At 40.1% G+C, this 22,297-nt stretch overlaps 3 protein-coding genes across 5 annotated transcripts; all 3 read right to left on the reverse strand.

Moving 5' to 3' along the window:
* Positions 1-60: 60 nt before the first annotated feature.
* Polr1E (RNA polymerase I subunit E) lies at positions 61-1,532 on the reverse strand. Its single transcript, XM_064696992.1, has 3 exons — positions 1,376-1,532; positions 702-1,320; positions 61-649 (listed from the first exon to the last, which is right to left on the reverse strand). The coding sequence occupies exons 1-3, from the start codon at positions 1,440-1,442 to the stop codon at positions 172-174; spliced, it is 1,164 nt and encodes a 387-aa protein (XP_064553062.1). The 5' UTR covers positions 1,443-1,532; the 3' UTR covers positions 61-171.
* A 33-nt stretch (positions 1,533-1,565) lies between these two features.
* Positions 1,566-2,626, reverse strand: LOC135438623 (uncharacterized). Its single transcript, XM_064696993.1, has 3 exons — positions 1,971-2,626; positions 1,760-1,914; positions 1,566-1,701 (listed from the first exon to the last, which is right to left on the reverse strand). Exons 1-3 carry the CDS (start codon positions 2,611-2,613, stop codon positions 1,621-1,623), a joined length of 879 nt encoding a protein of 292 aa, XP_064553063.1. The 5' UTR covers positions 2,614-2,626; the 3' UTR covers positions 1,566-1,620.
* A 342-nt stretch (positions 2,627-2,968) lies between these two features.
* PKD (serine/threonine-protein kinase D3) lies at positions 2,969-10,396 on the reverse strand. 3 transcript variants are annotated; one of them, XM_064696989.1, is made up of 8 exons: positions 9,944-10,396; positions 7,400-7,544; positions 7,142-7,279; positions 6,825-7,009; positions 5,087-6,086; positions 4,263-5,000; positions 3,767-3,817; positions 2,969-3,704 (listed from the first exon to the last, which is right to left on the reverse strand). In XM_064696989.1, exons 1-8 carry the CDS (start codon positions 10,067-10,069, stop codon positions 3,508-3,510), a joined length of 2,580 nt encoding a protein of 859 aa, XP_064553059.1. In that variant the 5' UTR covers positions 10,070-10,396; the 3' UTR covers positions 2,969-3,507. The 3 variants fall into 3 exon arrangements, with proteins under 3 accessions (XP_064553059.1, XP_064553060.1, XP_064553061.1); XM_064696990.1 differs by lacking the exon at positions 3,767-3,817; XM_064696991.1 differs by lacking the exons at positions 6,825-7,009; positions 7,142-7,279; positions 7,400-7,544; positions 9,944-10,396 and adding an exon at positions 6,160-6,305.
* Positions 10,397-22,297: the final 11,901 nt, after the last annotated feature.

Genomic DNA, 22,297 nt, shown 5'->3' on the forward strand with positions numbered 1-22,297 from the left:
GCACGCAGCGTTAAATTTTACTCACGACGAAAAATAAATCGTCGGTTTTTAGGTCCTCTATTCGGCCTTGAACTCAAATTGGTCCGAAATTGTTTAATCGATGCAACTGCTGCAATCAATACAGGGTGTTTTTTTTTTTTAACTGCTCTCTTGATACTAAATTTGTGTCTGCTATTTCTTGCGCTGAAAGCGCCTGGAAGACGTCAGCGCGGGCACAGTGCTGGGTAGCCGCAGTGATAGCATATCCGAGCGGGCTTTCGGACGGGCATTTACAATGTGAGCATAGGCAATGATGCGATCCTTGGATGTGCGCAGAATGCGTGAGAGTATATTGACGTCCACTTCATGCTTCTCACTGATAAGCAGGGCAAGCACAATGAAATGAGTGAGTGCCTTCTCTGTGCTAAAGCTGGTGCGTGTGAAGGATTTGGCAACATTGGGATCGGCAAAACGATGTCGTACATCGTTCTCCACCTTTTCCGTGATGCGCGACAGTTCAACATGTTTCATTTGTCTTTTACGCAGCGCGATTAGCGATTGCAGCGCATCCATGTAGATAATCAATTTAATGTTGAGGATGTCCTGTTTCGAGGTAACTTCCTTATCCTGTATGCGCTTGATGCAATCGCGCAAATAGTCCGATTCGATGCTGCATGTGAATGTTATTAGCTGAGATTTGGTTAATGGTATATTCAACTTACGGCAGTGTCTCCAATGGCGTCGAGTACACACTGTTGGCCTCTTCGTCCAGGCGATCAAGTAGTGATTGTGGCACCACGTCCTCCACTTCGTAAATTTCGCTTACTTTTGTTGCCGCCTTATCACACTTGGGCACAATGGTGGCCAAGTATTCCGCATTGTTTGCGTCCACTTCGGGCAAACTATCATCCTCTTCATTCTCGCCATTATGGCGCACAGAGCTCTGCACGGTTTCATCCAAATCTTTACGCATCACATCCACATTGACCATCATTTGCTCGTGATTGGCCACATAGCGGGATGCCTTGCGTCCGCCAAATTCTTTGAGCAGCTTTTTCGTGGCATGTTCTTTGCTCAGCATTGGTCGGTTCTCCAGCTTCTCCATCTTCTCGTAGATGTGGTTGGACAGCAGCGCTTGTTGCACAGGCACAATTGTTGCTTTATTTGTGGTTTTGTTGCGCACGCAAATATACGTATCAAACTCTTCGCTATCCTGCAGATCCCCCACATAGGTGTTAACACCGGCCATGACCAAGGCGCGCTTGCGTGGATTTCGATTGTTTTTGCTCTCAACCAAGCAAAAATTGGAGCTAGCGCCGAGCGAGCCATTCTGAAAATTTACTGCAACCCGAATCCGTTTTAGTGGCGGCATGCTTTGGTTTTATTCAATACATACGCATTGTGGGTAAATATGCATCTTTTTTTCGTTTGTGAACCGTTTCAATTAATGTTTTCTCATCCATTTTTATTTAATTAAAATAAAACTAAACTATATTAAAGTTTGAATGTGCCGTTGCACGTGTAAGAATTCTAAATAGCAAAGCAGCTGATTTGCGGCGCGGCGTTGCCAGATGATTGCTGTCACCAGAGTTACCAAATTCAGCACGCGCTGCGCAGCCCGCCAATTTTAAACTGTAGATATTATGGATTTCGTACCACCTCTGCATTTATATTAAATCCCGAAAAGTTGTAATGCTTGCTTTTGACTATTTTCACAACTTGCTGTAATATTAAATATATTTTAAGCTACATTTTAATTGTTCAGGTTTTATCTACTCACCAGCACAAGTTTTATTAAAAATACTGCAAATGTCAGAAAATTTATGCTCATAAGTGCCGCTTCCGGTGGAAAATCCAAATTGGATTCATCCAGCAGGCTGCGTCGTCGTCGTCTGTGACGCTCCGTTGGCTGCCACAGCACCGAGAATTGTTGCTCTGTGGGACGTATAATGCACTTAGTGTCAACTCTTTATTCAATTTTAAATACGCACCAATAACTTTCATGAAAGTATCGCGTAGTTGCTTCAGTAATTTAATTTTGCTTTCGAAGTTGAGCGCTGATTTCTTTATCCAGCCGACTTGCATTTTTTTCAGAAATTTTATAAAACCCTGCATGCTGGGCAACATCAGCTCTTCATTATCGACCGGATCTGCGTTATCCGACTGTTCGGTGGCCGTTTCCACAATGCCATCTGCATCCTCGGCACTCTCCACATGCGACGAGTGACGGCGTGATGTGGTTTCCACTTTGGGTGTAACCACCAAATCCACATCCACTGACGGCATGCTAGAGCTATTCTTCACCACCAACTTGGTCCTGGCATGAATCACCTGACTGCCGTTTGTGACAACAATTTGTGAGCTGTGCTTCAGCCCGCCTGCATCGCTGACTATCAGCGGATTGCTCTGACTGTTGCTCAGTCCAAATCGTTCGCGCTGATACTCGATCCACACGGCGCTGGGCGTGGTGAAGCCCTCGGGATTAACATTTCCCTCAACGGGCAGTTGCTTGACTTGCTTGGGGGCTTCAATTGGCTGCGAGTGCGAGTGCGAGTGAGATATCTCCACCCACTCGCTTAGACTGAAGTGGGACAGTGCCAGCAGCAGGCACAGCTTGGCCACAAAGAGTTGCATCTTGTTCGTTAAATGGCTGTGCCGCGACTGTCTGGAAAAGTGGTTGGAAAAGTCTTTCAAAGAAAAGGGTGTCAACCGTTGCATGCCACTGAACGGATCTGTCAGCGATTTGTGGCACAGATAAACAAGATTCATTTTCAAGCATTTTTTTTATTTATCTAAATTGTTTTCTTCTTTTCTTTTATAATTGGTTCTAAAATACGAGTACAGCTGAGCGTTTTCGGGTTGGTCTATATGATCATATAGTATGCATATTTTATGTACTGTAATTCGTTAGGTTTTTCTTTTGGCTATAAACTAGTTTTGATTCTTAAGAAAAATTTAGCACAGATATTGCAGTTACAAATGTAGCTGGACAAGCATGTGAGAAATATAATTTTTTCAGATGGAAATGTGATTTTCTTTTTCTTTTTTTTTTTTTAGCAAGAGCAAGCGCTAGTGCGAGCATGAAAAAAGATATTTCAAAATTCACAGTTACATCGAAATTTTGGCGGTTAAGTTTAGATCGATGAAAATTTTTAATTTAGTTTTTTTCACTTTCGAACAAGGTGCTAATTAAAAATTTTCGTTAATTTACAGTCAGTGAGAAACATATGTATGTATGTGTATATAAACAATAAAATATGTATAGAAAAAGCAATGGCTAAGTGGACGCTATTTGATGTGCTTGCAGAGATGAAAGCGCATCCACTTCAACGCCTTATCGCCAATGGCCTCCACTTTCGGCGAGCTGGTCAGACGATGGCAGCCGGCACAGTTCGATGGGGATGGATAGCTATCGCTGGGCGCGCTATGGCAGCCGGACAGCGGTTGCATCAGTTCTGGATTTGTTGCGGTTGTTGTTGTTGTTGTTGTTGCTGTTGTTGCTGTTGTTGTTTTGCCACCTGCAGCAGGTCAAATGTCACCAGCGCTGTCCCAGCGCACATCGTCCGCCTCATGGGTGAGATAGCGTCCCAGACCCACTTGCGTCTCCAAATTACGCAAATCCCTGTATGTCTGCTTATCCTGCAGCCAATAGTGCATCAGACTCTTGTCGCATGTGTAGCGTTTGCGCTGCTTCACCTGCAGCAGGTTGTTGATGAGGTCAATGGCTGGCGGAGGGTGGATGAAGAAGATGTTCAATATTTTCTTTGATATGCTTGTATAGTTTTACGGTATATCCCGGCCTTGCCCGATACAGGTTTTCTTTTTTTGAGTTTTGATTCTAATTTTAAACATCAAAGTTCCAAATTTTATATATAAATTCGAAAATGAGCTTAAGGTCTATCGAGTTAGAAATATAAAATTTTTAGAAATATATAATTTCGCTCATTCAATTTTTAACTCGCATTTTAATCTAAGAGTGGATTTTGGGAAAGGTGTGGAACAACTCTTGAATAAATTTTCATAAAATTCCTTGGAAATGAGTTTGAGGTCGAAGTTTCACCCATCTTTGGCTCCAAAGCTCCAAAGAAAAGTGTGAAACAGGTCTCGGATGAATTTAAACTATCTTCTTTAAAAGTGAGTTGAAAGCTAATCGGATGGTAAACTAAAAAGTTGTATGCAACTGCTTTCCGCGATTTTTCCACACTTGCGCGTGAAATATCCCTAAACCCCGTCTTAGCGTGGTCAGGTAAAACAGCTTTATATAGATAGATATCTGGGCTTACCATTCGAGGAGATCTCCTTCCATGGATTTGGTGGATACATGAATGCCGCGTTCTGTATCTGATCGTTAATATCCTCCTCCTCGTTAAAGGGAAATGTGCCGCTGAGGCTCACATAGATGATGACACCGACGCTCCACATGTCCAGCGAGCGATTGTAGCCCTTGTTGCGCAACACCTCGGGCGCCAGATAGGCGGGAGTTCCCACAACCGAACGTCTGAAGGATTTCTCGCCAATGATGCGCGCATAGCCAAAATCGCAGAGTTTTACCTGCGGAAATTCAGCATCCGAAGAGAGCAACACATTCTCCGGCTTCAGATCGCAATGCACAATATTCTGGGAGTGCAGATACTTCAGGGCAATCAGGATTTGTGTGATCAGAAACTTGGTCACACGCTCGCTGAGACGGCCGCGCGAATGCGAGAGTATCATCTCCAGCATGTCACCCTTGAGCTTCTCCATGACCACAAATATGCGCTCCGGTGTCTCGAACATACGCTCCAAATTTACGACGCCACAGTGGGTTATGTTCTGGAGTATGGCCACCTCGTTTTTCAGTTGTGCCTCCTGTTTGGTGGGGAAGCGCAGCTTGTCAATTACCTTGATGGCCACCTCCCGCTTAGACTTCTTGTGGACACCCCCGTAGACGACACCGAACTGACCGGAGCCGAGCACTTCGTCGGGAAAGATCTGATATAGCTGACCCATGTCCTGCACCTGTTCCTCCGATTCGCAGCATTCTGTAAAAAGAGAAAGAGAAAGAGGGACAGAGCAAGGGATTAGGAACTTGTAGTTGGGCTTCCATGACGGTGTGGTTGCTACTCACGCGTGTTGGTTACATGCATGAAGGCTTGGCGTATGCTCGTCTCCCAGCTCTTGGCTATGTCTGAGCCGATGCCACTGTCCGGCGGGGGCAGGCGTACGGCTTGCTCCACAGCCACGCCCAGCTGAGGATCCTGGCCTACGTAGTAGCTCAGATTGGCCGTGCACAGCTCAAAGCAGTAGTTGCTCTCGGGTCGCGGATCGCGATGCGTTTTAATTGATAGTAGCTCGGCGAGGGGCAGCTCCTTGTGGTACTTGCTGCCCTGCTCCGATATGAACAACGTTATGGTCTTGGAGTCCAGCCGCCAAAAGTAGCGCTTCAGCGCCTTGTCCATGGAGGTGTAGTGCACCAGCCAACCCTCCTTGATGGCCTGGCCGCCACGTTTCTTTGTGTGCTTCACGGACTGCACAATGCGCATGAGGGGTATATTGGCGCTAGGTGAAGAGGAGGATGAGGATTGCGACTGCTCCGACTGGCCGTCGCTGGATTTGGTATCCCCCGCAGTGCTGCTGCTGCTGCTGCCATCCATGCCACCATTGACTAGCTCCGGTGGTGAGTTATGTGCATTGGTCAAGGCCTTGGGTGGCTCCCTTGGTCGCCCAGCTACCAGATTTGTGCCGCCGCTGGCTTTGTTATATTTGGCATATTCAGTTTGTGGTCCATCTTCAAAGTCGCTGTCATCGAACTCCTCGCGAAAGAAATTGTCGCGCTCCTTGCGCGGCGTCCCATCGTTAATCTCCGCCTGCAATTGACTGAGCTGCGTCTCGCCGGTGCAGTCCTGCGGCACCTTATCCATGCACTTCTTGTGAGTATTGTACTGGCAGTCGCGGCACTGCAAGCCCTGCTTGAAGAGGCCCTTCAGCAGCTTCTTGCAGTGCTGACAGACCGTGGGTATGCCGTATGTGTGCACCATGAAGGTGTGCGGAATCCGGAGCACCATCTGACCGTTCCGGCTGCTGGCGGAGTGAGTGCGCTGATGACGGCCGGTATATCCTGGTATGTTCTACGGACGAAATGCAAATAGTTTTACAACAAAATAATCGTGGACGCGAGCGCTTGACTAGGAGATGCCCTACTTCACTAGGAGACTCCCTTGCAAATTATGGCTGCCATGCATTTCTATCAATTTTGGGGTAGAACAATTAAAAATTTCAAATAAAGTTAATCAACGTGAAACTATGATATAATTTATAGAAATTGATATATATATATATATAGGAGCAGTCGGACGAACGGGGTTGCCAGGTTTTGTTTGTCATAAATATCATCAGGTTATATTAATTTTCAAATCCTAAATAATTCTCTTTTTAATACCTAAAAGTTTATCGTTCCAAAGCTTGCGCGATTTTAGAATATTTTAGTGCAAGCTTAACATAAATATATTCTGTTCTCCACTCTCCACTCTTCTCGACTTGCAACTGTCCACGCCCATTTAACTGTTCCCACTATTAAGCCGTTTAATTGAATTTTAATTGAATAACGTTTCCCTACGAGTATTTAACTGGATTTCAAATAAAAGCCACTTAAGCATTTTAGCAAAATTAAATCAAGTTTATTCAAATGTAAATAATACAAAAAATTAAATGCAAAATTAAGTAAATAGTTTTGAAATACTCGTAGGGAGCCCCGTTACCTTACCGTTAACAAGCACTCGCTTATAGCCACACCCATATGTACCCCAGTTTGTGGCCCACATTTAATTCTTAATAATATCATTCATAAGCTCCGACATGCGTTTTACCAGTGAACTGCTGGAGTCATGACGACCCGTCGACTCCTCGTTGGAGATAAGCGACAGCTGTGAGCTGCCGGATGGGCTGCGGGGCGGCTGCAATGTGAACGAACGTCGCGATGTGGCATCACTGGACCGGTTGCAATTGTTGGGTATTTTCACCACACATCGTTTGTGATAGTTTTGACCACAGCCTGTGACGGGTTTATGGGAATAAAGTATACGCCACAATCGAGTTAGTTTTTATGAGACAGGATGCGTGCATGTGTGCGAGTGTGTGCGGGTGCGATTGTGTGTGTGTGTGTCTCTGCTGTCAGGCTACATACCATCGCATTTGAGTCCTTGACGCACCAGACCAAACAGCATCTCGCCGCAAAAATCACAGAATGTGGGCGCCTTATAGGAGTGCACGTTCAGGCTATGCGGCTTCAGTGTTGGCATTTCCGATGTCGGATACAGTATGGCTGTTGGGGGCATCAAATGGATATGGTTGATGACATTTTTGTTAAATGGCTGTCACTCCTCTCGCTCGCAAGGCAGAGATTGAAGGTGACGGCGCGTGCATTTTATATACAACTACTTACGACTGGCTGTTAATACAATTTCCACCAATGTCTCGTCCACAACTTCCGCGGCGGAATTGATAATGTGCAGCACATTGGGTGTGCTATAGTCATGTATGAAGAGCAGTATGCGCTCTGACAGATATGTGAGTCCGCTATCTGGTATCTAGCAAAATACAAAGAAGAGCGAGAGAAACACAGTTAGAGAGAGAGAGAGGGAGAGGCAGCGAGAGGGAGCAACCTTTTGTTAGTGAGGACAATGTCAATTTTGATGTTTTGCTTAATTTAACGCTCATTTTGCATATGGTGTTTTATCATCATACTATATCAGTTATCATAGCCATATCTTAATTGATTGTGTGATAAGATTCTGGCGTCAGCAGACATACATATGCACGTATATATAACATATATATACATATACATATGTATATATTATCAAATGTGTTATCGATATCAATTAAAATAAGGCTACAAAAATACTGTTACTTATGCCTAATGAAATCAGTTGAAACATTCTATGCTTGAAATACTCTATTAATGAGGTATTACCCATACATTAGCGCGATTTGCCTAGTGTGTTTCTATCTATTATCTATCTATTAGCTATTATAAATCATATCATAATCATACTGCGCTTGCAATTCGCTCATTGTTAGCTCATGGATTTAAATCATTTCGTACGAAATATCCTGGTTATATTATATAAGCCTAAACTGGTTCTAAATCGAACCGACTTGTGACTTTAATTTTGATAACTTTGGTTGACCATAAACCAAACCTTAAATCGGAAAAGCTGCCTATTCTTTAAGACAAATACAAACCAGTACTCACATTTTTCAGAAGAACAACAATAATTTTATTGGAATAGTAAAAATAATTATTTCTCATTTATATTATATAATAATAATTTATAATAATAGAATGTGTTTTATTGAAAATGTTATTGGCTCGAACCGTTAGCTGAACAACCAAAAATTTTTTCTGGGCTTGGTTTTATTCTATTATCATTTGTTTTTTATATTTGTGCCATATTTATTTAACCCTCTTTTAACTTGAAAGCATATTGATATTTGAGTAAAATACCATTATAAAATATTGGGCGAAAATAGGAAGCCCTAAGTAATTGTGACATTGTTTGCCACTTTCCAACTACTTGCGATATATTACCAAGTTGGTAACATAGTCATCATTGCCCATTATTTAGTATGGACATTGAAAAATGATACTTGTGTCGGCGGGAGCAGCTGTCAAAGCTCAACAAAGCGTCGGGAAAGGCCACAGAATGTGCCACGCGCGTACTGAGTAGCATGGCGTTAAGGAACGAATGCTGCTGATTCGGGCCAGGACTGGAGGCAGTGTGGCCCAGCTGCTGCTGGCTACTAACTGGTTAATTGAATTGGTCATGGATAACAGCGCAAAACGGAAATGTCTACTCTATGTGGCTCCGACTTACTTAATGAAATTAAGCAATTATAGTGCACACATAAATTTATTAGGTACACACTCCTACACAAACAAGCCCACACACACACACACGCACGCACGCACACACAGGCATAGTTGCTAGTATGTTAGAATATGCAATCTATAGGCCAGTGGAACATGGCTAAAGTTGGTCTGTTGACTTGACCGCGTTCCGCCTGAGCGGCTAGCAAAAAATATTGACTTGTTGTGTGTGTTTTCTGCCTTTTGCATAATTAAGTCGACAGATGTTGACCCATTTATGCGATCCCAGCTATCCACAATTTTAATACCCCTTTAAGGGGTAGCATAATTTTGTCATGAAGTGTTTATAGCTTAAAAGGACACGCTTTCCATCCTATGACGCTTATATCGATTCTTGCTCAGCCGATTTCGCCATCTCTGTCTTTCTGTCTGTTTCTATGCGAATTATTCTACTTTTGAAAATAGATCCGTCATTTTGCTGCAGTCAGTTCATATAGCCATGATGGTGTTATCCGAGCCTACCATGTTTCTTATCAACATTGGATTACTATATCATATAGCACTTTAGGAAGAATCAGTCGAAATAAAGTTTTCTGTATGGAATGTAATCCAGTTTTTCCGAGATATTTTGACCAAACTCCTTAATTACGAGCATGACGATTTTCCTCGCATATCTGCAAAACCTTAAGACATAGGTCAACAAGGAGATATAATCTTTAGCGTGCCGAAGATAGGCTTTCTTTCTTGTTTTTTAGCGTATCTCTTAGCTGAGTATATCTAGAATATTTCATTTTTTTAATATTTCTCACCCCTTCACCCAAGATTTAAAGAATTTGTTATAGCTATACCCTTGGGCTTTAGGCTTTACACACATTTGGATGTCATATTTATGCCCTGAAAATTTGATAAGAATCGGACAATAAAAACCGAAGTTATTCAGGAACGCATTTTCAAAAGTGAAGGATTAAGAGAACAAGGTCATCCGCTGCATGTATATGGGTCAGGGTATCTGCTAACCGGGCAGCCCCGCACTTTTGCTTGTTTTTCATTTGTTGAAGGAGGAGGAGGAGGAGGTGGAGGGATTAAGGACAGGTCGATGGCTAAGCGCGCACTCACCTTGGTGTTGATGAAGTCACATGCCAAATCCTTGAGCGATTTGAGCGTGAGCGCATTTACCGGTACACAGACTGCATCGCGAATGCTGCCAAATTGAAAGAGAAATGTTACCTCCGGCCCCTCCATGATGACGGGCACGCTGCCAACGCCGCTGCTCGCGACGCTGCCAACGCCGCTGGCGCTGCCGTTGCTGCTGTGGTGTTGTTGTTGTCGCTGGGCCAGGATTGCGTCTTGGCTGCACCGCCTCTAGATTGGCGTTATCTCAATAAAAGTTACGCTTAATGCTGCAAGCTGGCAGCAGCTGTTTCTTCCTGCAACTTCCGCTTGGTGGCCCTGTTTCAAATGCCAAGGACGAACGATGTTTTGTACTATTTTTGATATTGCTTTAATCCCGCGGCTGTTGTTGTTGTTGTTGGACGTTTCAATGAAAGTTTGCGGTTGGCTTCGGATTCAGTCGGTTTGTAATCTTAGACAGCCATTAACGGATTTTAAATGTACCTGAAATTATGTCCAAAAATGAAATATTATTAGTTTAGCTTCTATCGACATTTATTGGCAGACGAAAATGCACTTTATTAAACCGCTGCCCATGAAATATAAAGCAAAAATCAATTAAAATTTGATGGCTTTTGCATGGATACGTTAATGGTTTATAAAATAATAAAAAAGAAACAAGTAAAAGTGCTCGTGGCGGGAGTGCCTGACTGGGAGATACCCTTTTGGGAGAACGGGTCAGGCATCAAAAAGGGAAATAATTGGATTCTGAATAAGCAATTAGAAAACCTATATACTAAACTTGGGGAATCCAGATTTTAGATCGAATTATGGCATCGATATTCTGAAAAACTCTGTAGTTATCGTTCTTTTATTATATGCGAGAATATCTGTATATTTTAAAATTAAGCCTTATACGATTTCATTCAGACATACATGGCTAGATTAACTCAGCTCGTCGTCCTGATCAAGAATATGTATACTTTATGGGATAGGAGATGCTTCTTTTTGCCTGTTACATGCACTTGCACAAAATCAATATGTCCTTTTTTCTTGTTAATTGTAAAGGGTATAAAAATGCAGGCGCAAACAAATACGATTAAGCTACAGTGCATCAAAAATAGAATGCAATTATTTATTATGATTCGATTTGGCAAGTATTTTTAAACTAAGAATATCTATTTATAAATTCTTTGGATCTTTTTCTCCTATGTTTGGTTTTCAGTAAACAGTTTAAAGATTGGAATTTAAGTCTAGAATATGTATAAACGTATAAGATATATTAATTTACTATAATTGATACATAAGATATATCTATTTGCTATTGATTTCACTCGAGTCGCTGATGAAAATAACTTTATGGAAAGATTTACAATTTCAAAGTGACAAAAGGTTCATTAGACATATCGAATTATGATTTAGGGCACGATATAAAGCAACTAGCAGATCAAAAATGTAATAACGGGTTTTCTATTAGCACTTTATCAATATTCAACATTTGAGTAAGGTATGGAGTTAGAGGATATAGAAGAAGCTGTGACTTTTGCAGTAATAGTGAGAGCTTCTTTTTATAATCTGAACCCATTGAGAATGGGGAAAAAGGGAAGAATTCCTATGTATGTTACGTTTGTAACAGAATGCCAAAGAAAGCATCTCCAATCCTATAAGGTATAAATATTCCTGATTCAAATCTAGCTACGTTTGATTATTATGGGAGCTAAACACATCCAACTTGGTATATAGGCTCTTGTATAGCTGATATTAGGAATATTTCAGTTTTTGAATAGCTGCGCCCAATCTATCTAAAATGAAAAAATGTTTAGTATCCATAGCTAGAGTATATTTTGGGATATTTAAGTGTCCAACCCTTGAAGTTTCATAAAGATCGGACAACAAACACCGAAGCTTTTGAAAAATGGATTTGCCATAGTGTGAGGCTTAGAGACACTGCACAGCTTGCGTGTGAATGGGTGTGTATAGGTTTTTTATGTGTGTATGTATAACAGTAAGTTAGAATGTTTGTAACGAAAGTTTGGCGTTTCAGAGTATCTTCGAGTCGGATACGCCCTTGAGAAACTAGCGTAAGTGGGAATCTATATGAAGAGCTCAATATCTTAACATTTATTAAACTGTGAGTAGGATAAACGAAATAATTAAGAAAATATATTGGCAAATAGTAAAAATATTTGCTTATCACAAAATAAATAAAAATAAAAAATAAAACCAAGCTCAACTTATACTAATTGAATTTACATAGTTATCCCAAGAGCACTTAGCACTCGCTGTCTCAGGCAATAATATTGTTAGACTCGACTGTAAATAAATTGAGCCAATTCTCTCGAAACCCTTTTGAAATCGAATCGTTTAGTAAGTTAGGTCATGGCACGTGTATCTCAAAACAATGGAGCTATAAATATTGTTTGATTACGTCGCCTGCATTCGATTAGTTCAATATATATTAGATATAGTTAATTGGGTTTATTACAAAAACCGGTTGCTAATTGCCGTCAGATGAAACTAAGTATGGGAACAATTCTTTATACACACACACACACACACAAAGAATTCTATAGAAGCAAACAAAAAATGTGAATAGTTCATGTCAAGAAAATGCCAGATATTAAAAGCAATTAATAATGAGGCTCAACACGGGCGGGGGCCAAGAATGCAGAGGGGCAAACGAAAGGGAGGCAAGTACATACGTGCACATATACATACATATATATATATACATATATACATATGTATGTGTGTGTGGAAGACCAGAGGCCCAAAGTCAAAGAAATGAAAGCCAAGCCAAGAAAAAGACTCGAACGCTGCGGCCGACAAGCAACTTTCTAAATTTTTAAGTAGGTGTATGGAGTGTAAATGTTGTTGTTGTCATACCCTACGCATTTAAACAGTATGAAAAGGGTATACCAGTTTTATGCAATTACATGTTACAGGCAGAAGAAAGCATCTTCGAGGTCTTATAATCATCTTTAATGTGCTTATCTTTATTTATCTGTGCATCTGTGTCAACGCGCCGATCTCGAAAACTACAAAAGCTAGAGATTTAAAATTGAAAATATAAGTATATTATTCTATTCCATATACATAAAGTATTTGTCGCTTATTTTCGATATATCCACCCATTTTCGTAATATCGATAAGTTTAGATTTTGAAACATGTTCTTTTTAGAACAACTCGAAAATTATAAGGAATATTTCTCTTTTTGTAAGCCTTTCTCCATTCCCTCTAAAATAAAGAAAACAACAAATTTTATTTAGGATATACACTATTTTGTATGCCATATTTAAGTTTTAAAATTTTCAAAAAGATCGGACTACCAGAGTTAATCAAGAATGCATTCCCCATACAAAGTGTGGAGCAAATGTAAGAAGAAGCACAGCTGCTGTATGTACATATGTCTAAAGGGAAGCTCGACACTGCTTGCAGGGTATCTTCTAGTCGGGTTACGGCTGTTACTGCAGCTGCTGCTGCTGCTGGCAGAGGGATAAGCGCGTAGGAATCAAGTACGTTTCGTATTTCAATTGAAGCTGCTGGCCAAATGGGAGAGGCTGTGGACTGGGACTGGGACTGGGCTGCGATGCTTGGAAGCAGTTGGAAACACTTCAAGTGGCTGCCTGAATTTGAGTAGCAAATGACGCAGCGCAGAGCCTAAAGCCGATGCTGGCATTTAACACAGACACACGCGCACGCACACACGTAGATACAGCATTAAATCTTATTTGTATCTATGAGATACAAAAAGGCAGCTTTGAATTTTTTTGACATTTACATAACAGCGAGCAACAGCTGCCCCGAACACGCAATTGTTTTTTATTTTCAATACTTATTTTGATTTCGATTTATGCTTTAGATATCTATTGAACAAAATTTTGATGCACTGTTTGCATGCAGCAGACGCTGGCCACTCTTTGTGGCATTGTGACTAACCCGTTATATATGTTGTTGCTTTGTGTTGTTGTTGTTGTTGTTATTGCTCTTGTCTCTTCCCAGTTATGTTTGTTGTTCTATGCGTTGCAATTCGATGTCGTTGCCATTGTCGCCGCGGCACGTTCTGTGTTAACTAAGTCAAAAGAGCAACTGATTTGGCCAACTGACTGAAAATGCGACAATAGCAGTAGCAGCAGCAGCAGCAGCGGTGGCGACAGCAGCAGCAGCAGCAGCGGTAGCAGCAGTTGGCAGTGGCAAAAGCCAACTCAAAACCCGTTTTACTACACCAACACACACACACACATACACACACAGCGACTGCTCTTTCGCTTGCAGAGAGAGTGTGAGAGAGAGCGCGCATCTGGGTGTGTGTGTGTGTGTGTTTGGGCATGTGTGTGTCTGCCTATGAACCAAAGCACTCGACCCAGCACGACAGCTCGTCCCCCAACGAAGCCCCCCTCTCGACGCTTCCTTGCTTTGTTCTATGCCCCATCGGTTTATGGCTCTTCGCCCCATAATATTCGCCACTTTGTTTGTTTCCTTTGTTTGTTTGTTGTAACGACCGTTGCCAGTGCCACTTCTTCAGGCGATGCCGCTGTCGCTGCTACTGCCGCTGCTGTTGCCGTTGCCTTAAAGTAATCAACTAACATTGTTGTTGCCACTGCCGCAGTCGCTCCGATTTTGCACTTTTTCTCTTTTGTTCAACACCGCTGCCGCCGCCGACGACCCCCGCCCCGCACACCCAGCCACTTGGTGCGCGCCCATTTTGTTTCGCTGTCATTGTCAAGGCTGTGCGAAAAACTACCTGTGGTAGCTGATAAGCGATTTTCATTGCGACACACCGCAAATTTCTTTTCGCCTAGAGATGCGTACGTGATGTGGAAAATTGCTTCGATTTCGAAATACCCTGTATTTTTTGTCAACTGCATAATTCACATTTAAAGAAACTCGAGCTAGGTGAACATTATAGAGGAAAATTGGTTATTTATTTGCATACCTTTGCATACCCATTATAAATGAGTATAAGAGGAATCTCCGATTCCATAAGGGGACCCCCCGCCACCCCTCTCAACAATTCTTCCAGATACTTTAATATTGATTTTGTAAAAAGGTAATACATTCGGATATTTTTATACAAATCAACAACATGTGCATAAAAATTTTAAAATGTTTGTAACGACAGCTCAGCGCTGGGTACAGGGTATCTCTATGTCGGACACTTTGCATTGGCGCACTATTTGTTTATTAATTCTTTGAAAAATAAACTATTCTTGGAAATAAACAATTACTTTCATATTTTCTGCTAGCAAATTTCTTCTTTGAAAACAATTATAAATACTTTTAGAATTTAATTATTCAATTGATGCTTATAATTCTCAAGTGGTTACAGCTTCTTACCAAAATGCTGATAATAAAACTGTAAAAGCTTAACTTTATATTTATAGTTTTTTTTTCAATATAAATATAGTTTCCTGTTGGATTACAGGGTATTTCTTAGTCAAATGACAACTATCAAGTCTTATCATTCCTCTTTGCCAATGTAGACATTCAGCAAATAATAATCGTATAATACTTATTTAATTAGAAAACAATGTGCAAATTAGTGCTCGAAATGGTCACGTTTACAAATCCGTAAAGCTGTCCGTTTATGTTTTCCAAGTCTTTGTTCTGCTCTTGACAATGGCACAGGACATTCAGGGCTCTTTCCCATTGTTTGTTTTTTTTTTCTTCATATACGGCCGGTTTCTTCAAGTTGTCTCATTTTAGCTCAGAGGCCAAGCTCACATGTTTATTTGTTGAAATATTATTAGATTTGGTTTTTTTTTTAATATTTTTCAGATTGGGCAAACAGAAATGAAATGCAAATAGATGGGTCGGCTGGAAACGCTGGCTGATAAGGCTAGGCGACAGCGATCGGAACAGAGCGGATGGCGCAATGGCATCATCATCATCAGCTTCATCATCATCGATAGATAATTAGCAAGGTGATAATGGGGCCACTGAGAGTGAGAGATGCTGCCATGCCACGACAAGTTCAAATTCCAATGTGGGTGGCGACTGGGGCCCATTAAATGTGTGTGTATGCGGAGAGGGTAGGGCGAGTGCGAAGAACCCATAATTCGCATTCGGTATACGGGCAGAGCTCGTGTCAAGCATGGGACAGGCTGACGCACTGGTCATAAATACCAAGGCCAAGGAATAACTTGAACGTGTTTTCTTTATTTGTTTGTATTTCTAGCCACGCTCCACTTCTATGAAGATGGGCATCGAATTGGACTTGCTGCCGGCGCACAAACATTTACATCAGCGAGCAACAAAAAATGCCATACAAAATGACACATACCACTGCCATTGGGGCAGCTTGGCCCACTCGTATGCAAGGCCAGCTCGAGAACGAAAATAAAAAACACAAAATGAACAAAATAAAAACCTGCTCTATAAACATGGTGACCAGTAGAGTCGCGAGCTGTTCGCTCATCTTGGGAATTTTGTTTGATACGCTTCTAAAGGGTATTACGAGTGTGTCATGAAATGTGTAACGCATCGTTGCAGGCATTCCAGAGCTCATATTGTAAGCCGGATCAAATCACTTTATCATATAGATGTCATTTTGATCGATTGGGAGAAAATGAAGTTCTTGTCTGCAACATTTATTGTTTTGGGTTTTCCACATATCTGGTATATTCGAGTTTTAAATTTTGTTGTTTTACCAGATATCATAGTATTTTTGGGTCATATCATGCAACTTACATGTAAGAAATATCGGCTAGTCATACTTTTTTGTCTTTTTAGACATATTGACCAAATTCAGCCTCACAGTTATCCTGACATATCTGCAAAACCCTATCGAATCGGACTGCTATATTATAAGACTGATATAGGAACAATCGAACGGGAATAATGCTTTCTTATAAAAACATTCCCATGTCACATGTCTACAAGGGTATTTAATCTTCGGCGTGCCAAAGTAATTTGTTTTTTCTTATTTTTTCGCATTTTGTTATTTTATTTGCACTTGTCTCTATATTATTTCTATACATTTTGCTGGCGGAATGGCATTGCTTAATTATTTGTGTATTTATTTTTCTTCCAACTATAATTTACTTATTATATGCATTTTCATTAGCAATTTTTTATTCGAGCACAAAAATAACAGCAAATTTCATGGCTTTTCGCCCAACAAAATACTTATTGTAGTTGCCAGCTTGAGTATATATGTGTATAAATTTTGTAGCGTATTTCTTGCAATTAATTTGAATAATTAATATGCATTGCCAACACACAGACACACACACACACACACACACACACACACACATACACATACACACACACATACACATACACACACGCACACACAGAGAGCGCACAACCGCGACACACCTTCACTCGTGGCCCATTTCGACAGGCGCTTTTCTTTAGAATCTCAAAATTTTCTACTGTTAACGTGACCGTTGTGGCAGCAGCATCGTTCACGCCGTTTGTGCCCCAATGTGCTTGCCACAGACGCTAACGAGGTTAATTCGCACGTTTTGACTTTGGCTCGCTTGCCGCGCAACTGATACGAGGAAACTAAAGCCGAACGTTGGCTGAAGAAAAGAAAAAATATACCCAAAAGCATCGCTCAGCTCAACTGATTTCCGCTCTTCAAATTCTTGTGCTCCCTGAGCTTAGCGCTGCTCCCAGAGCCGCTGCCAGAGCGACAGACAGAGAAGGCACGAAAGAGAGAGACAGAGAGAGAGAGGGAGAGCGCGCCATTTATTGTTTACGCTATGTTGACGCAATGTTCTTACGCTGGATGCTACGTTGCGGCTGTTTTGGGCCTCTTGACGCGTTTCCTTAATTGCAGCTTCTTTTGTTTATTTATATCATTTGTGGTTGCGTTACGTGCTTCTGCTTCTTGGCCATTGATTGTTGTTGCTGTTGTTTACGCTGGCAGGTTATAGCCGCTAAATTCAATTGGCAGCTTTTACAGGTGTCTGTGCTTGCGGACTTGTAATTGAAAAGAGAGCGGCGCATGTGTGTAAGAGCGCCGTTGACTATTTAAGAGCGCACATTCGATAGAGTTGCCAGATTTGATTAGATCGGTGTAACGGAAAAGTGTTTTTGAACATTAACGGAACAAAGTAAGTATTTTAGTATTAAAATACTTAAAATACTAAGATAAAATTCGAGTTAATTAAATAACTAGCGAATATTATCCGGCTTTGTACTGGCCAGGGTAGTATTTAGTATATTTTGGCTAAATAAGGTTAGATTTTAAAAGGATTCACTTTTTTGTGTATGTATTTTGTACTGTAGGCCAAAACGGAGTCGATTCTAAAATTAAACAAATTTTGATATTAATTTTTTATATTATTAATTATTTTAAAGTAAATTGTGAACATGTATGTATGTCCAAGAACAGGCTTAATTTAGCCGAGTTATATTCATTTAAAATCATTAAAAATCGATAATTAGTCAAGACAAAGAGATTGATATATGAAGTTAATTAAAATTATTAACTAATTCTGGCTTTTGCCACCTTTCGAGGTCCGGGGTTTGGTTTATTCAAAAACCAAAATGAAATACAATTTTGTTTTAGCTATATTTTTTTGATATTTTTTGGCTACACATCGGTAATTGTTTTACACGTTTGCGTTTCTTTACGTGGAGATGCTCAATTCATTAATTATGCCCCGAAACTCGAGCCAGCTAAATAAAAGTGTCCAATTATTATCAAAAGTAATAATAAAATGTATTTTAATATCAGAATTACAAAAAACAGAAACAAATTTAATGAAACAAAACATTTGAATTATTTTTGATTTTTTTTCGCATTTCTTAAACGCATTTCTATACATTTCTTAGCTATTTTTTAGTATAGTCAATTCTCTAGTTTTCAGCGCCTTGCGCATCACTTGTCGTATGCGTGATATATTGTGTTGTTTCAAAAGCCCTTAAGAGTTTGAAAGCTTTTAGAGCGCTCTCTGACTGCTAAATAAGAGAGCCGCACGAGGGAGCTTTCTATAGTCCTCTCACGTAGTAAAGCTTGCAGTACACTGCTCAAAATTACGTATACGCAACGTAAGCAATTTGCTGTTGGATTTATTATTTATTTTACATTTTACACACATAATTTAAATAATTATTGAAAGTTTTCTAAAAATGGTATTTGTTTTTTTTTCTCCAGCTTTTTTCCCCTATATGCTTTTCTTGTGCCTGGCCTTTTCTAATTGAAGAGCGTTAAATGCACGTCAGAGCGGAAATGTAAACGGAAACGTAAAGCTTTTGCACAAATGTGGAAATGGCAATAACAACAACAACAAGAACAACAAGAACAACATAATCGTTTTTCCACGCCAAGAGCTTTTCATTTTCAACAGCCATGCAATTACTGTGCACAGCAAAATGGGAACTGGCACACGAAGCGACTTCAAAAGGGAAGCGTAAAATTGTGCCAGCAACACATGGCGTCCCCAGTTACCCAGCTCTTCCATCCGCCCGGGTAGCTGCTGACTGGGTGGGTTTTTTGGCTTTCGGAGTTCTAGGTTTTGCCCACAGACAACAAAAGCGCCTCACGTAATATAATAAAGAGATTTTCCGTAGCATACAAAGCGGCTGGCTGGTCCACGTGCCTGCGCCATATCGGGCTTGCGCCCACATTCTAATCGAAATCGGTTTTCGCTGAGCAAAATATAATTGCTCTTGTACTTTGAGAGCCTGCTCGCTTTGTATAGAGATTTTTATTATATCTCTTTTATCGCATTCTGTGCTTTACTTGTGCTAATCAACAACAGCAACAGTTTGTTGGCACACGTCGCCTAGTCCCCATAAGGATGGATCGCAAGTGGGGCAGAGAGCTGCACGGTTGGTCAGATAGAGAGGCATTTTCCAATTAGCCTTGTTTAATAAAATACATACATGTGCTACGCCATGCTCTTTCCACTCACACATTGTCATTTTCACAAAGTTGACATTGGCTAATGAGCTATCCAAGCAACGAGCTTAAATGTTTTAATCCAGGGATAGAGTGTGGCAATTATTTGTGTCAACAAATGTAAGTTTTCTAAATATTTAGGTTTCTCAGAACTAATACTGGCAGAGCTTTTCTAAGATTGCCCTTTGCTTAGGTTTCTCAAAAGTAATACCAAAATTAATGCCTATACCTCTTCCAAGATTGCCCTTGGTTGTAGTATATATTCTTCATTTGAAAGTATATATTCTTCATTTGACAAAGCCAAGAGAAGATTTAATTTTTTGACTGGTTAAAATTAATGAGATTTTTTTAAGATCTGACTTTAATTATTCGAGCTATAAACTGATGACTTCTGTCAAAGTCCAAACATGGTATATATGTCCAATAACTAAGTATATTTACTCGAAATATTCCAAAAAATCAGCAAGCAATATTAAGGGGTTATTTTGTCATTATACCCTTGCAGAGGGTATTTTAATTTTGTCGTGAAATGTGTAACGCATAGAAGGAGACATATCCGACCCCATAAAGTATATATATTCTTGATCAGTATCAACAGCCGAGTTGATATAGCCATGTCCGTCTGTCTGTTTCTATGCGAACTAGTCTCTCAGTTTTAAAGCTATCTTTATGAAACTTTGCAGAATTCCCTCTTTCTGTTGCATGCAGTTCATATGTCAAAACAAGCTGGATCGGACCACTATATCATATAGCTGCCATAGGAACGATCAGTCGAAAAGTAGGTTCTTGTATGAAAAACATTTTTGTTTATAAAGATATCTTGATCAAACTCGGCAATTATTAGTTGAACCATGCTCCTTATATACATGCAAAATCCTATTAAGATCGGACCACTATATCATATAGCTGCTATAGGAACGATCGGTCGAAAATTAAGTTGTTGTATGGAAAATGTTTTTCTTTTCCAAGATATCCTGACCATACTCGGCATTTATAAGTTTTACTATGCTCCCCAAAAATATGCAAAATCCTATTAGGATCGGACAACTATATCATATAGCTGCCATAGGAACGATCGGTCGAAAATTAAGTTGTTGTATGGCACATTTTTTTGTGTATAAAAGATATCTTGATCAAACTCGGCATTTATTAGTTTTGCTATGCTCCTCATATATATGCAAAATCCTATTAAGATCGGACAGCTATATCATATAGCTGCCATAGGAACGATCGGTCGAAATTAAGTTGTATGGAAAATTTTTTTGTTTTTCAAGACATCTTACATCTTGGGTCTGCAAGGGTATTAAATCTTCGGCATGCCGAAGATAGGCATTCCTTCTCGTTTGTATTTAATTTTGTTCTATATCTAGAATTTTATTTTTAACATAATCATAAAGGTTAATCATTCAAAGATCTGATTTTCCACTATTCGCATCGGCTCCGGCCGATATATTCGATGATTCCTCGACAATCTTTATTTCCATGTTAATCGTATCATAGATTAGTATTGGTAAACCTAAAGCAACAAATTCTCGCTAAAAGTATATAAGCAATATATATGCGCTTTCATCCCTAGGCAACTCCTGCAGTTGCAACTGCATTCCATTTTGTGCTCGCGTGTGTGTGGATTTTGCGGAAAATATATGAATGGCTTTCAATTCCTTCCGCTTATTATGAATTATATAGTAGCATTTCGCAATCGGCTTACTATGGATTTCTATTCGCATACTATTTCCGCTGAAATTCGCATTAAAAATCTCGCACATTCGTTCCCAAAAGTGTTGCCCCTAAAAGTATGCATTGGAATTTTTCGACCGTGAATTTTTTGACGAGCTTGCTTGCCAATTCTTTATACAACATGTTACTTTAGCTGGAAATTTATGCATAATCTGGGAAATCAGTGAATATATATTGTCCACAAAGGTGTGCTTCAGCAGAAATGCATTTAACTAGAAGCAAACTGTTTTGTATATATACAGATACGTAAGTACTATATATATACATCTTTGGAATATGAGCTATTGAATGTTTCCTGTATTCACCGTCAACTTTTCTGCTGCAGCAACCTGACGTAATCCTCTTAAAGTATATTCTTTAAACATAGTTTGTAGTTTACAGCTGGCGGTCGACTCAATCAAACAATGGTCAAAGTTCATTATACAGCACGATGTAAGCCTCTTGTATTTTGTTGTTAAGCTCCATTTTAATAGGACTTTGATTTTTATATGTTTTATGCAAACTTCGTAATAATTTGTAGATGCTTGTTAAACAAATGCATGCCCCAAGACATCATTTGAAGAAATATGTAGATAAGTGTAAAATAATAATAATAATAATAACAATATTGCGCATCAATAAAAGCAAATATTATCATATAAATGGGAGCCATTTGAATAATTGGAGATTTGTTTGCCTGACATATATACACTTACGTACCTAGAGCAGACCTTCAAAAAATGCTTTGAATAAACTCAAAATGACATCGATGAGAACAACCAAA

Source organism: Drosophila montana, unplaced genomic scaffold (genome assembly GCF_035044405.1).
Source record: "Drosophila montana isolate Dmon_TW-CO22-7 unplaced genomic scaffold, ASM3504440v1 contig_3848_1, whole genome shotgun sequence".
Taxonomy (NCBI): domain Eukaryota; kingdom Metazoa; phylum Arthropoda; class Insecta; order Diptera; family Drosophilidae; genus Drosophila; species Drosophila montana.

Bases quoted from the DNA above. Each gene is read 5' to 3' on its own strand.
- Polr1E (XM_064696992.1), bottom strand. From the start codon at position 1,442: ATGGATGAGAAAACATTAATTGAAACGGTTCACAAACGAAAAAAAGAT. The intron at 1,321-1,375 runs GTATGTATTGAA...TTCGGGTTGCAG, and splicing joins TGCATATTTACCCACAATGC to TAAATTTTCAGAATGGCTCG. The intron at 650-701 runs GTAAGTTGAATA...ATTCACATGCAG, and splicing joins ACGCCATTGGAGACACTGCC to CATCGAATCGGACTATTTGC.
- LOC135438623 (XM_064696993.1), bottom strand. From the start codon at position 2,613: ATGCAACTCTTTGTGGCCAAGCTGTGCCTGCTGCTGGCACTGTCCCAC. The intron at 1,915-1,970 runs GTGCGTATTTAA...TACGTCCCACAG, and splicing joins TACTTTCATGAAAGTTATTG to AGCAACAATTCTCGGTGCTG. The intron at 1,702-1,759 runs GTGAGTAGATAA...TTAATATTACAG, and splicing joins TTTTAATAAAACTTGTGCTG to CAAGTTGTGAAAATAGTCAA.
- PKD (XM_064696989.1), bottom strand. From the start codon at position 10,069: ATGGAGGGGCCGGAGGTAACATTTCTCTTTCAATTTGGCAGCATTCGC. The intron at 7,545-9,943 runs GTGAGTGCGCGC...GTATTTTGCTAG, and splicing joins GTGACTTCATCAACACCAAG to ATACCAGATAGCGGACTCAC. The intron at 6,087-6,824 runs GTAAAACGCATG...TTTCGTCCGTAG, and splicing joins ATGACTCCAGCAGTTCACTG to AACATACCAGGATATACCGG.